This window comes from Periophthalmus magnuspinnatus, chromosome 16 (assembly GCF_009829125.3).
Source record: "Periophthalmus magnuspinnatus isolate fPerMag1 chromosome 16, fPerMag1.2.pri, whole genome shotgun sequence".
NCBI classification, from domain to species: Eukaryota; Metazoa; Chordata; class Actinopteri; order Gobiiformes; family Gobiidae; genus Periophthalmus; species Periophthalmus magnuspinnatus.
This window is the reverse complement of record NC_047141.1, coordinates 21,164,204-21,178,409: the sequence shown is the minus strand read 5'-3', so window position 1 is coordinate 21,178,409 and position 14,206 is coordinate 21,164,204. Positions and strand designations below refer to the sequence as shown.

At 40.4% G+C, this 14,206-nt stretch overlaps 2 protein-coding genes across 2 annotated transcripts in view; both read right to left on the bottom strand.

Annotated features, from left to right (window-relative positions):
• LOC117383751 (eukaryotic translation initiation factor 3 subunit H) overlaps positions 1–7,435 on the bottom strand; it is a 61,678-nt gene extending 54,243 nt beyond the window's left edge. The window contains exons 1-2 of the mRNA XM_033980967.2: positions 7,275–7,435; positions 2,841–2,997 (exon numbers count right to left, since the gene is read on the bottom strand). Of these exons, the coding sequence (XP_033836858.1) occupies positions 2,841–2,997; positions 7,275–7,376 (259 nt within the window). The 5' untranslated portion in view covers positions 7,377–7,435. The remainder of the gene's footprint in view (positions 1–2,840; positions 2,998–7,274) is intronic.
• A 426-nt stretch (positions 7,436–7,861) lies between these two features.
• On the bottom strand, positions 7,862–12,950 carry LOC117383338 (double-strand-break repair protein rad21 homolog A-like). The gene is made up of 14 exons (XM_033980491.2): positions 12,775–12,950; positions 11,627–11,815; positions 11,408–11,537; positions 11,233–11,332; positions 11,062–11,168; positions 10,788–10,985; positions 10,582–10,707; positions 10,381–10,506; positions 10,073–10,296; positions 9,638–9,791; positions 9,373–9,515; positions 8,998–9,174; positions 8,837–8,920; positions 7,862–8,757 (listed from the first exon to the last, which is right to left on the bottom strand). Exons 2-14 carry the CDS (start codon positions 11,768–11,770, stop codon positions 8,566–8,568), a joined length of 1,905 nt encoding a protein of 634 aa, XP_033836382.1. The 5' UTR covers positions 11,771–11,815; positions 12,775–12,950; the 3' UTR covers positions 7,862–8,565.
• Between the last annotated feature and the right edge of the window lie 1,256 nt (positions 12,951–14,206).

Here is a 14,206-nt window from a genome sequence, read left to right as displayed (position 1 = left end):
AAGCAGTCGATTATGATGGGTTACTATTTGAGAATGTTTTCTTATAACTAAGCACTAGAGGTATGAAACAAAGTATTGTATCGTATTTTACGGACTATATGTCGCTCCGGAGTATAAATGGCCCTAGCAGGAAAAAAATGCATAATAATGAAGAAACAAAAGATGCACTGGACTACAAGTCGCAATTTTTGGAGAAATTAATTTTACAAAACCCAAGACCAAGAACAGACATTTAATCTTTAAATGCAAGTTATAACAATAAAATGGAGAATAACAGGCTGAATAGCAGTATAGCATGCTAACATAACATAATTATATTTATCCAACTACATGAAGCATGGACAACGAACTGAATACATGTCTGGTATGTTAATGTAAGGTATTAACAGTTAATCAGATAACTAAGGCATAAAAAACAAGCTAACAACTTTACTCTCAATCTCACTCCAAATCACTAAATCCACTGAATTGTTCATCCTTGGTGTCGCTTCTGAACAACTCAGAAAAGTTTAAGTTTCATTCAGTTTCCTTTGAATGAAGCAACAGAAAAACACAATTGAAATATACAAGGACTGTTCGAAATGCCTTTTAGTTGTGTTGGTAGGTGTTAAGGCAAGAGTTTGACTGGTCAACTGAATGCGTGGGTAGAACATTCTGGCATGAGTAATACACTGAAGCAAAATGTACAGGGAAAACATCATTTTTATGTTTTTGTCAAAATCTTTCTATCTCACTGTAATTGATTTTGCTATGCTGGGTTTGCTAGGGATAAAAACCATCAATGTAACATAATCAGCTTTCTCCAGATCGACTGTGAACCCAGATGGGGCATGCATATTCTTGTGCTGAGAGAGTTTGCTTCAAATAGCAGAAAAAAAACGTAGGTCTTCTTTAAGTTTGCCCAATGAAAGGAAAGCGTGGACGTACTACAGACAATGTAGGCCATGATATTAAGTGTTACAGATAGGACAAGATCTTGCATCATAAGATCACAAGACTGTGCACACATGCACACATTTTTTTCCAGGTTTTTAAATTTGAATTGGACAAAAAAGGGTCTAAAAAGCATTAGTGAGTTACACCTTCTTCAGGGGCTATAGTTCAAAAATGCAGTGCAAATGTGTAAAATGTTGATAAAAAATAAATTGCGTAATCCAGTTCATCCATCCATTCATTTTCTTCCGCTTATCCGGGGCCGGGTCACGGGGGCAGCAGTCTAAGCAGGGACTCCCAGACTTCCCTCACCCCGGACACATCCACCAGCTCCTCCGGTGGGACCCCAAGGCGTTCCCAGGCCAGCCGAGAGACACAGTCCCTCCAGCGTGTCCTGGGTCTTCCCCGGGGCCTCCTCCCGGTGGGACATGCCCAGAACACCTCCCTAGGGAGGCGTCCAGGAGGCATCCTGAGCAGATGCCCGAGCCACCTCAACTGATTCCTCTCGAGGTGTAGGAGCAGCAGCTCTACTCCGAGCTCCTCCCGTGTGACCGAGCTCCTCACCCTATCCCTAAGGGTGCGCCTGGCCACCCTACGGAGGAAACCCATTTCAGCCGTTTGTATCCAGTTCAGTTTTGGCCTAATTAAGTCAAAATCTCATTTTCTCTCGTTCTCGTGGACCCATTCTCGTGTCTCATCTTATCTCATAATAGACATGTGATGAAACTCAATTCTTAAGTGAGGACATTGTTTTTTTTTACAATTGAAGTCCCTTGATGGTTGTAAGGTTTGAAACTGTTCAAAAATTCAACTTCAACTTTCAAGTTCAACTTTCAATGCAATTTCTACACTCCCTTTAAGTCTTCACAGTTGAGCTCAGGCCTTGTTAAGTTATGGGAGTGACAGATGAGGAAATATGGCCCATCAGAATGAACAACACAACAGGCCATGACACCAACACTGACACACATACATACAGCAAGCTTCTTGCTGACACTAACGATCTTTAGTTGCCATTGTTGCTTGTGCATCGAGCAAAATTTCTGACAGTTGCTTGTTAGTAGCGGCGGCCGGTTAGACGAGGATTTTCTTCAGCTTTCTCGCCATCTTTTGCCACATCTGCTGCTCACCTGCTTCCCCATTCTTTCCAGTCTTGGGTTTGTGAAGGGAGTTTGTAGCACTAATTAGATGTTGGTAACAACAAGGCTAGATAGGGAAGGGCTGAGGTCAGAGGGCACAGCATGCCTTAGATGGGGTACCTGTCCTGGAGATGGGAGCGGAGTGATGCATGCATTTGTGAAGAGAAGTAGAATCAAATACTGAGCACGTTCCCACTGCAAATGTGAAGCCCCCAGAGTTGTACTATTCACTATCCACACCCTCCCTGTGCCCTCTACCATCACCCTGGCACTGACAGGAGGACACCCAGAAGCTAACACAGGGCCTGGCGACACTCAACTTGGATCGCCTCAGCTGGATTTGTTGTCTTGTGTAATCTAGGCTGGTCAATACTATCCACTACAGCCAAGCAAACACTTGCTGAACATTTAAATCTACACAAAGAAGGAGTTCAATGAACATTTCCCATTATTGTTGGAAATGTTGCCTCTATTGAGGAATGACATAAAAAAAAGCATACTTGCGCTAAATGCCTAGTTCATAAAAGGATCTCTCTCTCCATCTTACTTGAAGCAGTATTACAAAATACAGGAATCTACAGAGATCAAGGCTTCCTTAATCCAAATCGGCAATCAATATTCTCCTCTATAAATTCATCTCCAAATAGAAATTTGACTGGAAGTTTGCTCTTTTTCAGCTTGTGTTGTAGCTCTAAATGCGTGGGCAGCTGTAGAGGAGGATCAATCTTTACAAACAGAGCGCAGTACATTACAGCGTTTCTCTTATACCTTCATCAAAGTCAGCGTCATCCTCTGTGTGCTGAGGAAACGGGAAGCAGTTTGTGATCTCCAGGCGATCATCCACCACCAGCCCCAGCAGGACTCCCTGGACCACTTCGCTGCCCTGGCCCTCCTCCTGGTAATGCTTGATAATCTTCAGCACCACCTGTGAAAGCACAAAAAAGCAATTGGACTTTTGATACTGAGCGGCTACAACAATATTGAGGAGCAGGAGAATAGGCCTCACACTTCAATAACTGGCCTGGGAAAGTGATTTCATTTTCTCAAGCGGGGCTAATTTATTTATCTTGCCCACAGTCTCTACATTCTGCGGCTGTTACAAAAATTCTAGTTATTGTTTTTCCCCTCTCATCTTATGATTTATGTTTGCTGGTTCGATGGTATCCAGACGCGCCATGTTGATTTGAGCTCATTAGGTTTTGTTGGGCTTAGTTTGCATTAGATTCATAGAGAAAGGGTTTAGTCCACAGCTTTTTTATCAACAACAGATCTGAGGCTTAATTCCCTTTGCCTTTTAATTTTTATGATTTATAAAAATACATTAAACTTATCAAACAAAATGCTTATACAATAAACCTTCATAATCCTGGGAAAGCACAGCAGATTTACAAACATGCATCATGTCAAGTAGCTAGACAAAGAAAACATGTGGATGTCACTGAAAATGAGAACCTATTATCATTCAACTTTGTTGGTTAGAGAAAGAATGAAAAAAGACATAACCTAATTTAAGGCATGCTTTTCATGGACTTCAAAATTTGTGGGCCGTATGCAAGAGAAGCAAACCAATAACGATCTGTGCACTAATAATGAGTATTCTTGGTGTAATATTTATGTGGATGGATTAAGAGCATGTTGAGCAAAAATTTACAATTCAAATAAAGGTATACATAAATGTGAGATTTTAGAAATGTTTTGTCCCATTAAGGGTATGCAACATCTGCCCCATCTAGACAGAGTGCCCATGCATCATTCAAGAATTCAAATGAGCTAAAAGGACAGTGAGTTTTCACCATATTAAAATATGCCCTTAGCTGTGTCAACACATCTGAAAAAAAAAAAAAGCAGGAAATTGATACAACAAAAAATCTTAAAAGACAACTTGAGCAGAAAGCTTGAAAACTAAAATGGTGAAGGAAAGGCAAAGCTTCTAAATGAGCAGGACAAGGAGCTGCGTGTAGGGGGAGAGCATAAATCACGCTGATAACAGTGTGGGCAGGTCATAGCCACAGGCATTAATAATACACACATACACGGTGCGGTCTTCAAGTCGTGTTCACAACAAAGCACCTCCATGAGGGAGCTCTTTCTGGTCTGCGCTGGTGCTACACATATACACACACGTGCACCTGTCCTGGGAGATTTATTTCAATAGACTGCTGGACCTGTCACGCAACAAGTATAAAGGCTAGAAGGTTGGGAGAGAAAGACTGCACTTTAGGAGAAAAACAAATCTCATTCCTGGCCTGCCTGACTGTGCCACTGACCATGAGGCTAAGAGCTGTGTACAATGGGTGCAGAAATAAAGAATAAAAAAATAAAAAATAAAAAAAAGAAGGCAGGCACTGAGGTAGAGGGTGGGACAAAAAATGGCAGTGACAACCAAAAAGCTCAGAGAAGTGAGTAAATGATGAGCAACCACTGATGGTGAGGAAAACTGAGGTGCTAAAAGAGGTAGGAGCCTGGAGGATGGACAGCTCTGGCTGCCTGCACAAAGACTCCTGCCCCCTTTTGAGACTTGGCTGCATCTGTTTCCAACAAATAGCTTTTTCTAGTCTCCATCAGTGGAAGCAGATAGCCCGATATACAAAGCTTACCCCTATCTACCTCTTGGCAATCTGTTCATCACGCACTTAAATAGCGTCAGTCTGGAAAGAGGACTGGCGAAGAGATTGACAACTGGCCAAAAACAACTTTAAGAAGGTCAAATAAACAACAGCCGAATTTGAGCTTTAGAAGTGAAAGCAGACTAGAACGGGTGTTTGTACAGTGGACAGAGGCATTTCATGGATCTGCCATGATGGTTTTCTTCATGCTGAGCAAATGTCATCAGGTATTGTAAGCAAAGCCAAGCAGGAGTACAGCAAATTTGGGGAGAAAAAGCAAGGACACACATGCAATACAGTACTATGTCTCAGAGCATCACTGCCTCTCATAGTTTTATTGATCCATCCAGCAAACAGCAACCCACAGAACTCACCTCATGTGGAGAAGGCCCAGATTGATATGTGGACACAATATTATAAATCAAAGAGCTTTAAATTGAATTGTGTAAAATCAATTGCAGTTTGAATCCCCCACTGGCCATCTTTAATTCTCATCATAAATCTTCTTACTCACACACACAGCAAAGGGGCTCATATTCACGCGACAATGGGCATCCAACTTATAAGAAAGGAGAGTAAATGCAACGGCAATGAATACTGAATTCTGATGAAGAGATAAACACTATATCTAATATAATTGATTGGTTCTCTGCTGAAGTTTGCACACAATAGAGGAATTAAAGATTCACACTTTTTCCGCAGGTTGGGCATTTCAAACATGTTACATTCTGTTTGTTAGCCTAATAATTTGTTTATGTGGGTCACAGTTGTATTCAAATGTGCAAACAGTGGGTGGTTTATTTAAAAGTGGGAAAGTAGACTTTTTATAACACTTTTCATAACACATCGTCAGCTGCCTGTTAATTTTGGTGCGTTTCATTTTTATACGAGCCAAATGGTACCAAAGACAAACTGAAAATTTTAGAAGTGAAAAAGATGCTGTAAGCATTCAGCTATGTCATGCAGTCATTTCTTTAGCACTAGTAAGAGCTGATCAGTTTTATTATCACACACAGTGATTGACAATATAGCTTTAGAGGAGAATATACCTCAAGGGTATTTGCAAACTCATGGTGTAATAAGCTGGTTTGACAGAATAAATCAAACTACAGTAATGCAAGCTTGCATAGAAACTTGGTAACTGAAGCAAATTCTATCTTTTTCCCTTAAAGCCCCACCGTATAAACTTTAGCCAAAAAAACCACTAAAATAAAAGCCTGTTTTTATATATATACACCGAAAAACATAGTTCTTAAGTGGGTTTGCATCTCCACAAACCTGAATTTTCTTGGCCATAATTTCACAGTATGGCATAATCGTATCTTATGTCCATGGAGAATACTCCGAGGAATGGTTTTAATTTTTTTTTTTATTTCCATGGCCTCTTGCCAGGTAGGTGCATGAGGTTATGCAGTGTTACTACAAGTAAAATGACAACAGGGAAAATACTAAGCCATGCTAATGGAATAGAAGCACTCGTGTTATCCGCTGGTGGATTCATTTAAGAGCACTCGGATAGGTAGTCAGTATAGCTACATCACAGGTGAAACATCTTCAAAGCACAGAAACAAAACATTTCAATAACCTTGGTGATGAGGTCTGTGGTCATGCCTCCAGTACTGCCAGTAACAGACAGGGCATAACTAACTAGCTTAATCCACTGTGACTTATGCTACCATGTTTATACCTGAAATGAGCATTTTGGTGGTCTGAATGCATTTTGCATACAGTGAAAGAGCAGATCACTAACTATAATCGATGGAAAAGTGATCAACAAACAATGCAAGAGTTAAGGCATTTATCAAAAGTAAGCATGTTGAGCAGGAGAAAGGTAAGGAGCAGCTACCCCCACAGATGTTAAGCACATCATGTAAATGAGATGCTACGGTCCACAACAGTGAGGTTCATGTGGGAACATGGAAGAGCCATGGATGTGAAGCAAGTTTGTCCTCTACTGTTTATACAGAGGTACTACACAACAAAACCACAGTTGAGCTTTAACTACAATATACTATGTAGATGCTGAATATAACGTGAGTTTCTTTTCACATGTTAAAACAGAAGTTTTTGATGACTCAATCAACTGACATTATGTGTACTAACAAGTAAACAAGCAGTGTCAATAACAGTAATGGACTTCACATCGTCTAGCCTAGTAGTCTAGACTTCAATTCAGAGAGATTAAACAACGAAGAGGTAAATCTCTTATGTGCTTTGGATGATTTTTAAGCTTCACCAGAGTTTGAGTTACCGCAGTAAGTTCCCAGTTCCTATAAAATGACCCTCGCTTTCAAATGATCAGCCTGGAGGTCTCGTCGCAACCATTTTATTGTGTTTACATGTTAAAACATATGATGGTAGGTAACTATTGTATTTGGACAATACACAAAAATACCAACTGTAACACAGTAAGTAACTATATAATGGGATTAAATACATTTTAAATTAAAACGTATGTATGAAAAACTACGATTGTGAACTACTCTAGCTATAAATCCGCCATGACTATGCTAGCTCTGAAGCTAACCAATGCTTCCTCTAATAACATTGACCAAACAATCAGTGAAACCCTTCCAGGTTTGTACTTCAGACTTACCAGGCCTTCAATCTGGATCTGTTTGACGGGAGAGTCCAGGGTGCCACCTGTAGAAGACATACCGGCGTTAGATGATGAACCGGTCTCTTTACGTGAAGCCATATGTAAACCGCTACACGCGGAAAGGAGGTAAGATTTCAGCGACGGACTACAAACGTGTTCGTTCTTTCTCCCTGACGGAAACACGGCCTAGAAAAGGTTCCTCCACAACGGCGAGGTATGCCGACCATTGACTGTATAAAACGACTGACGCAATCCCTTGCATTTAATACATTATCCATTCTGATTGAAAAAAATAAATATTTAATAATAATAAAATTATATATATATATATATATATATATATATATATATATATATATATATATATATGTATATATATATATATAATGTGACGTTAAAATATTTGCTTATAATTATTATGAATTGTAATGGTTGAAATGTAACATGAAACACATTTACATCATTACACTGAGGCACTTACGCAAATAATTGTATACATCCATTTCATGATGACCTGAGTAGCATTGATTTCCTTGTGGCTTTTGTAATAGTTTCATTTTAATAGCACTTCAAACTATTGCAAATTATAACAAGTACTTAAAACACTTTATTTCAAATGTTTCAGATGTATCACAACTAGTAGTTATCCAAAGACTAAAAAGGTGGGATATTGAACTTATTGTAACAAGTATATTACCTAGTTACATAATGCAAAAAGGTGAATAAGCATAAACAACAAAAAAAATACAAAAAAAAATTACAGGAAACTTGGAATAACCCACCTGAATTTTACATCTTAACGTGATACTAACGAGATTCATTAATGGTTCTGACAGATCAGCCTTTGCTTGTCATGAAATAACAAGTGCAACAAGTAGGTGTGAGGGAATACACTTCAGATATACCAGTACCTTTTATCATCACATGTACAGTGTCAATACAAAGTTCAACATGAAAATATAAAGGCCTTTCGTAAAAACATTTTAATACAAGAGGGACGATGCTAAACTGTTTGGAATGAGAGGCCAGTTTTTACTTAAAAAAAGCCAAAATTGTTGACTGGAAAAGTAGCTTTATAAATATAGTTGTTAAACATTCTTCCTCATATCATTTTGAACCACATGAATACTGCATGATTCCACCATTAGTTACAGTAAAATCCTTTGTAAAAACTTGCCCCACCTTCTAACCCACATACATCACTTTCCAACATGGGCTGACGGGAAAACAAAATAAAAAGGCAAAGTACTTTAAAAGTATGTCTGCAAGTAGAGTGTTCTTCCAATGTCTAAACAATATGAAATCTTGGTCCAGCTGTGGCAATGATGTCGCTGTAGGGCTGAGACTGGGACACCTCAATGGCTTGTTGCTTCTTAAGGACCAGAAAACTGTAAAACTTTGCAGCTGCCTGTTTTTTGTTGTTGTTTCGGCACAAGTCAAGCAGACTGACGGACTCTGCCCCAGTCTTGGCCATGACACGCTGGAAAAAACAAACACAGGATTAAATACCAAATGGCAATTATGCATCTAATTCATACTTTATAAAAGTAGTTCAGTACCTGCAGGCCGTGAAGCATCTGTTGGGTCCTCTTGTTCCACCTTTTCTCCTCTTGATCTTGATCTCCGGCCTGACCCTCTTCATCCTAAATGTGATAGACAGGACTCCATCAATAACTCATCAGCCAGATTCCTGTATTTTAGAGAAGAAATCTACACTGACCTCCTCTTCATCGCTATCATCCTTCTTGTCTTTGCCCTTGTCACCGAGCAGGTCGAGCTCAGGGACAAGTTGTGTGAGGTTGATACTGCTCTCCTCTGGGGGCAGATCTACCTGAGGCATATCTAACCTCTGGGACAAGATGGAGCGATCAGCCTGTGTCTGGTCCAAGGAGCCCATCTGAGGAAAACACAAACATGGGTCAAATATTGCCATCCTTTTTATTCTTACCATTTGTAACTTCTATAGTATATTTGCCGGGTTTTTTTTTTTTTTACAAGGCTCACAGAATCACGGCTACTTAAAGGATATGGTTTAATGTGCAATAAACTGCCTTCAAAAAGCTTAAATGGCTAGATGCATCAGTGGTGTTCTTACTGGCAGAGCATCCTTTTCAAGGGTCTTGCGTTTGACTCCACGGGGAGTTGAGGGAGGTGGCATAACGGTCTCATCTAGGGTTGTCCTGCTGCCCTCCATTGCAGACTGTGCCAGCATGCTGGGCTCCTCCATTATAGTTTGGTCTAATTAATACCATAAAAATGCTTTTAGAAAAGGATCCAGATATATAAATTTTAATGCAAAGTATAATCATAATATTAGATAGATCATTTTTATTATATTAATGTCAACATGTATGACTTACCAATAACATCTCTGTGCTGACCCATAACCTCCTCCCTAGGTACCTCTGGGTTCTCCAGTTCTTTAAGGATCTCATCCAGACTATCTGCTTCACCACCCTTCCTCCTCTTCCTCAATTCGTCTGGCACCAGAGGAGTCAGGCAGCGTGTGAACATCTGACAGTAAAAATACACATCTATTGCTTAAAATCTAGTTAAGACAATTGTATGGAAAGAATATTTTTATTACAATTTTCTCCAATGAAATGACAGTAGGGAATAGCCTGATCAACACACAATTTGCAGGTGTAAGAGCATAAGAAGAAAAATGTATTCAGACATTTCCTCCTGCCTGGCAAGAATTGGCGTTCAAGTCCACAGCAAACTCTGGGGTTACACAGCTAATTAAGAGATCCCTGGTAAATTTTTACGGTTGCTACATGTATTTAAGCCCTCACCTTCAGCAGCCTGCCATTCCAGAGAGGTTGAGCAGGGAGAGAGAAGAGTTTTTCCACTCCTCCAGTTTCCTTCCACATCATAAGTTTCTTTGTGGGAGGAGCGAGATCAAGCGTGGTGACGATGTCTGAATAGTCAGATAGCTGAGCCCTGATGGTTTTACTGTCCAACTCCTTCACACTGTCCACAATCAGCTTTCTCTTACGCTTGGCCTTTGTCTCCTTCACTGAAAATGGATCATATTGCATCAAATTTAGAACAGACCATGTGATATTATGCATTTATCTTGTGTATAGAAAATGGTGTTTACCTGTGATGTCAATAGGCTCCAGTGCAAAAGCTTCTTCCTCATTATGAACCAAAGTGGTCTGTTCTGTCTGATCGGCCATAGCTGGAAGAGGCTCTGCTGGACCAGAGTCTGGACTGTCTGGACCCGCTACCAGTCAAAAATCAAATTAAAAATGGCAAATGTTATTTACCATGTACACAACACAAGTTAGGTTATACTTACGTGATTGAAGGTTATCAAAGTCATCTTCATCATCTCCATGGTCTGGGGGCATCATGACACTGTCTGTGATGGCTGGAGGGTCATCAAAGATGCCTCCTCCATCTTCAGAGCTCAACAGCTTATCAACTAAAAAAGAAAAACACAGTGTCAATTTCTATAGCGCCATAAGCTTACTAACAAACCATGCAAAGGCACTGTTAACTTACCAAGCATTCCACCATCACTGTTGCCCATAGAGGCATCACCAAAGTCATCATACTCCATATGGTTGGACTTTTCAGGGAGATTGGCAGGTCCAGGCTCTGCTTCTAGAAGCAAGTTGGAGGCTGTGGCGCCATGCATGATGTCCTCCTCAAAAGTGCTGGCATCCCGCATCATCTCCCTGTCATCCATTCCAAAGTCGGCTAAAAAGTATTACACGGTAGTGATAAAAAGTTCATACAGCAAGGTGCATGTGTCAACAACAGTGTTTCTTCCTACCAAAGTCATTGTCTTGCAGGAGATTGAGGTTGCCAACATCTTCCCTCATTGTGATTTCTTCCACTCTACTCTGGTTCAGAGTGAACTGTTGGGCCACATCAATGTCACTGGAGAAAGAAATCATTAGTAAGCATATTTGTTATTGAAGCTTATATAAAACAGTAAACTTACTCAAGATCAGGAAGAGGTTGGTCGAAGTCATGAAACTCCTCAGGTAAAGTGATAGCATTATAAGCTGCTTCTCGGTTTTCCTCAGGTAAATCCACAACACCTGAATATTTAACAATCATTTTATGAAGTTACATGCTTTATGCATGTATGCGTTATGAAACATACGTGCCCTTACCTGGCCTGAAAGCCATTTTGATCTTGATAAAGGCTTCATTACAGTCAGCCAGCAGGTATTTGGCCTTTCTGTGGTAGATTCTCACCACTCCAAGGAGTAAGTGACCCGAAGTACGCAAAGCCATTTTCACCTGAGAAAACAAACATAATGTAATCAGTATGGTGAAAATCAATACTAACTGTCTGAAAGAAAACAGGTCAGACAAAACATGACTCATACCTTGGGAGATATGATGCTCTCCACACTGCTTTCAAGGTTGCATTCAAATACATGAGCCTTGGTCAGCTTCTTGTCCCAATGGGCCGCCAGCCAGATCTTGGCCAGCGGCCCACGCTTACTGAGGACAAAGTGGGCGTAAAACATTGCCCTGGTTGTCCTGACTCACTCTCTCACTGGGGGCGATGTTACCTAAAAAAGAAATACGTTTGTGAAAGTGATCAACAGTTACGTAGACGCAGTACAAGGAAGTTGTGCTTTTTGGCCAACTCGCAACTCCATACAATTCTCGTATGCCATTTAAAAAAAAAAAAGAAGATATTAGCTACGTTGTATATAGCATACATATGAGCATTCCTCGAGTACCCGCTCAAGTGTGCATGATTTGCAGGCTCTGCCTCTGAAGCTCCACAAACGGGTCCGTGCGGTCTCCTCAACTTGATGAAGCGAAAAAGATACGCCTCAGCAACTTAACAAAAAGCTCGGTCGTTCAGCTAATACAAAAATAAATATGCAAATTCATATACTTTAGAAATACATGTGGAGTAAACTATCACGTGAAACAATGAACACTTGGTTAGCTACTTTGTCAACGAGAGGCGGATCCCGAAGAGGTGAGCGCCTGATTTGACAAACACTCAAGCTAACACACTGCTAATCATTTACAATGTGTGGAGTCTTTTTCCATCAGTTTCTGACAAAAAATGAGTTTTGATTGTAGCTTTATTTATGTAGGATGTTCTACAGGTCGTAAGCCAACCCGACCGCCGGAAAATGTAGAATTCAAAGAAAAGCGCCAAAAGAAAAATCCATCGCCACTAAATAGTCGGCGCCATTAGATGAGAAATTAGCCGCAAGTAAAACATGAAAATCGCTCACATAAGAGACCACTGAAATCTTTAAAATTTTTCATTACTTTGGATCAGTCCGTGATTATTTAGAAGACATTAAGACTTATTAAAAGTGCATGAAAACAACACCGCCAGAGTCCCTCGTACTTTTTCTTGCAGCACAACTGGTCGCTGCATGGATGCTAAAGGCTTCTCACATACAGGAAAGGCCGCGATAAATAAAGAAGAGCATGCACATCATCTTTGTGCTATAAACTACTTCAAACTGCGCCCAAATAACCCCAATGTAAAATTACTTACCAGTGGCACCCCCGTTTGAGCGAAAGCCCAAAGATTATGTTATTTCTCCCCGCGGTTTCTTCCCTGTTGTACTCATTAAAACAGCCAAGATGGCGCCAGCCGCCTTCCTCCCGCTCAGCGCTGTCCTTTTAAAATCTGCAGGATGTTTACAGTCAAAAATGGCGGAGGAGGAGTCAGCCCGACGCCGAATAACGACCAGCAGCGGCGGCTCTGGGCGATACGGGGCGCTGTGGCACAGAGCTGCACGTAATCAAGCAGGACCATGTATTTACTGTAGGACAGAGAAATGATCCGATTGTTCTGATTTATCACTAATATATTCTTTATTTTGACACCCAAGACGGTGCAGGGCTAGGGTTAGGTAGGCATCACTATTATTGAGCCATATATAGCCTAACTATAGCATTTTTGTTTTATTTTATTGCATTTATTTATTTTTTGTAGAATGGCATTGATAGTGTCTGGACTTAAAGCACTAGGGAACTTTTCTGGTAGAGGGTCCATCACCAGCTCATATTATCGCTAATGTTATTATGTTATTACTGAAAGTTGAAACGATAGACTGTATAAAGAAGTGGACTAAGATAGTGTGACCTCACCCATAGCGTTTGGCCAAATTAAGTTGAAATGAAGAATTTGGAGTTGCGTTCTATATTTGGAATTCTGACCACAAGTATCATAACAACCAAAGAGCCAATCTGGAGCGAGGCTGTTAACAGTAACTGCCCTTCCCGGCCACACTGCTGGTTTAGCAGGGAGAAGGCACTGCTGTTATTAATGTTCATATCTTGATTTATTACATTTGTCATTTTAAGACCAAAATGACGACCCTGACAACAGCAGTTACGGAGAGAGGAGTGACAGTTTTTCAATAGAAAATGAACTGGAGCCAGAGTCGATGGAACCGGAAGTGCGCCCATTTTCAGTTCCTATTTGGAACGCAGTGACTAACAGGTTACCTCATTTATACACACATTACTTTGGAACTGGAACATTCTTCATGGTGATAAGAAATCTATATACACACATATATGTAAACACAAACATAATCATCAGCTCATGAGGTCCAGTTGGAAAATTGGTATTTATTGAAGCAGATCGGCCTCATAGGCCTGAGCATCTGCTGCACAAATATGACTGCCAGCTGAGCATAGTTATGACTTGTCAACAGAAGGGATCTGACACTGCATAGGGGTGACATGATATACCCAAAATAGGTATTCACACATAATGTTGACAAACATGGACCTGCCTATTTTGCACTGCTCTTGGAATCACACAATACTCATCAAAGGATACAGATGGAAAACAAGGAGGCAGTTTGTCTCATACATCATAAACTCTGGCAAGTGATCAATGGGTACTAAAATAACTTATTATTTTCACAAAATAAGTAATTTGTCGTTGTGTATACCCCTGCAGTATATTTTAG

Coding starts and splice junctions, on each gene's coding strand:
- LOC117383338 (XM_033980491.2), bottom strand. CDS start 11,770: ATGTTTTACGCCCACTTTGTCCTCAGTAAGCGTGGGCCGCTGGCCAAG. Junction 11,538..11,626: donor AGAGCATCATATCTCCCAAG/GTATGAGTCATG, acceptor TTGTTTTCTCAG/GTGAAAATGGCTTTGCGTAC. Junction 9,792..10,072: donor GGAATGGCAGGCTGCTGAAG/GTGAGGGCTTAA, acceptor TTTTACTGTCAG/ATGTTCACACGCTGCCTGAC.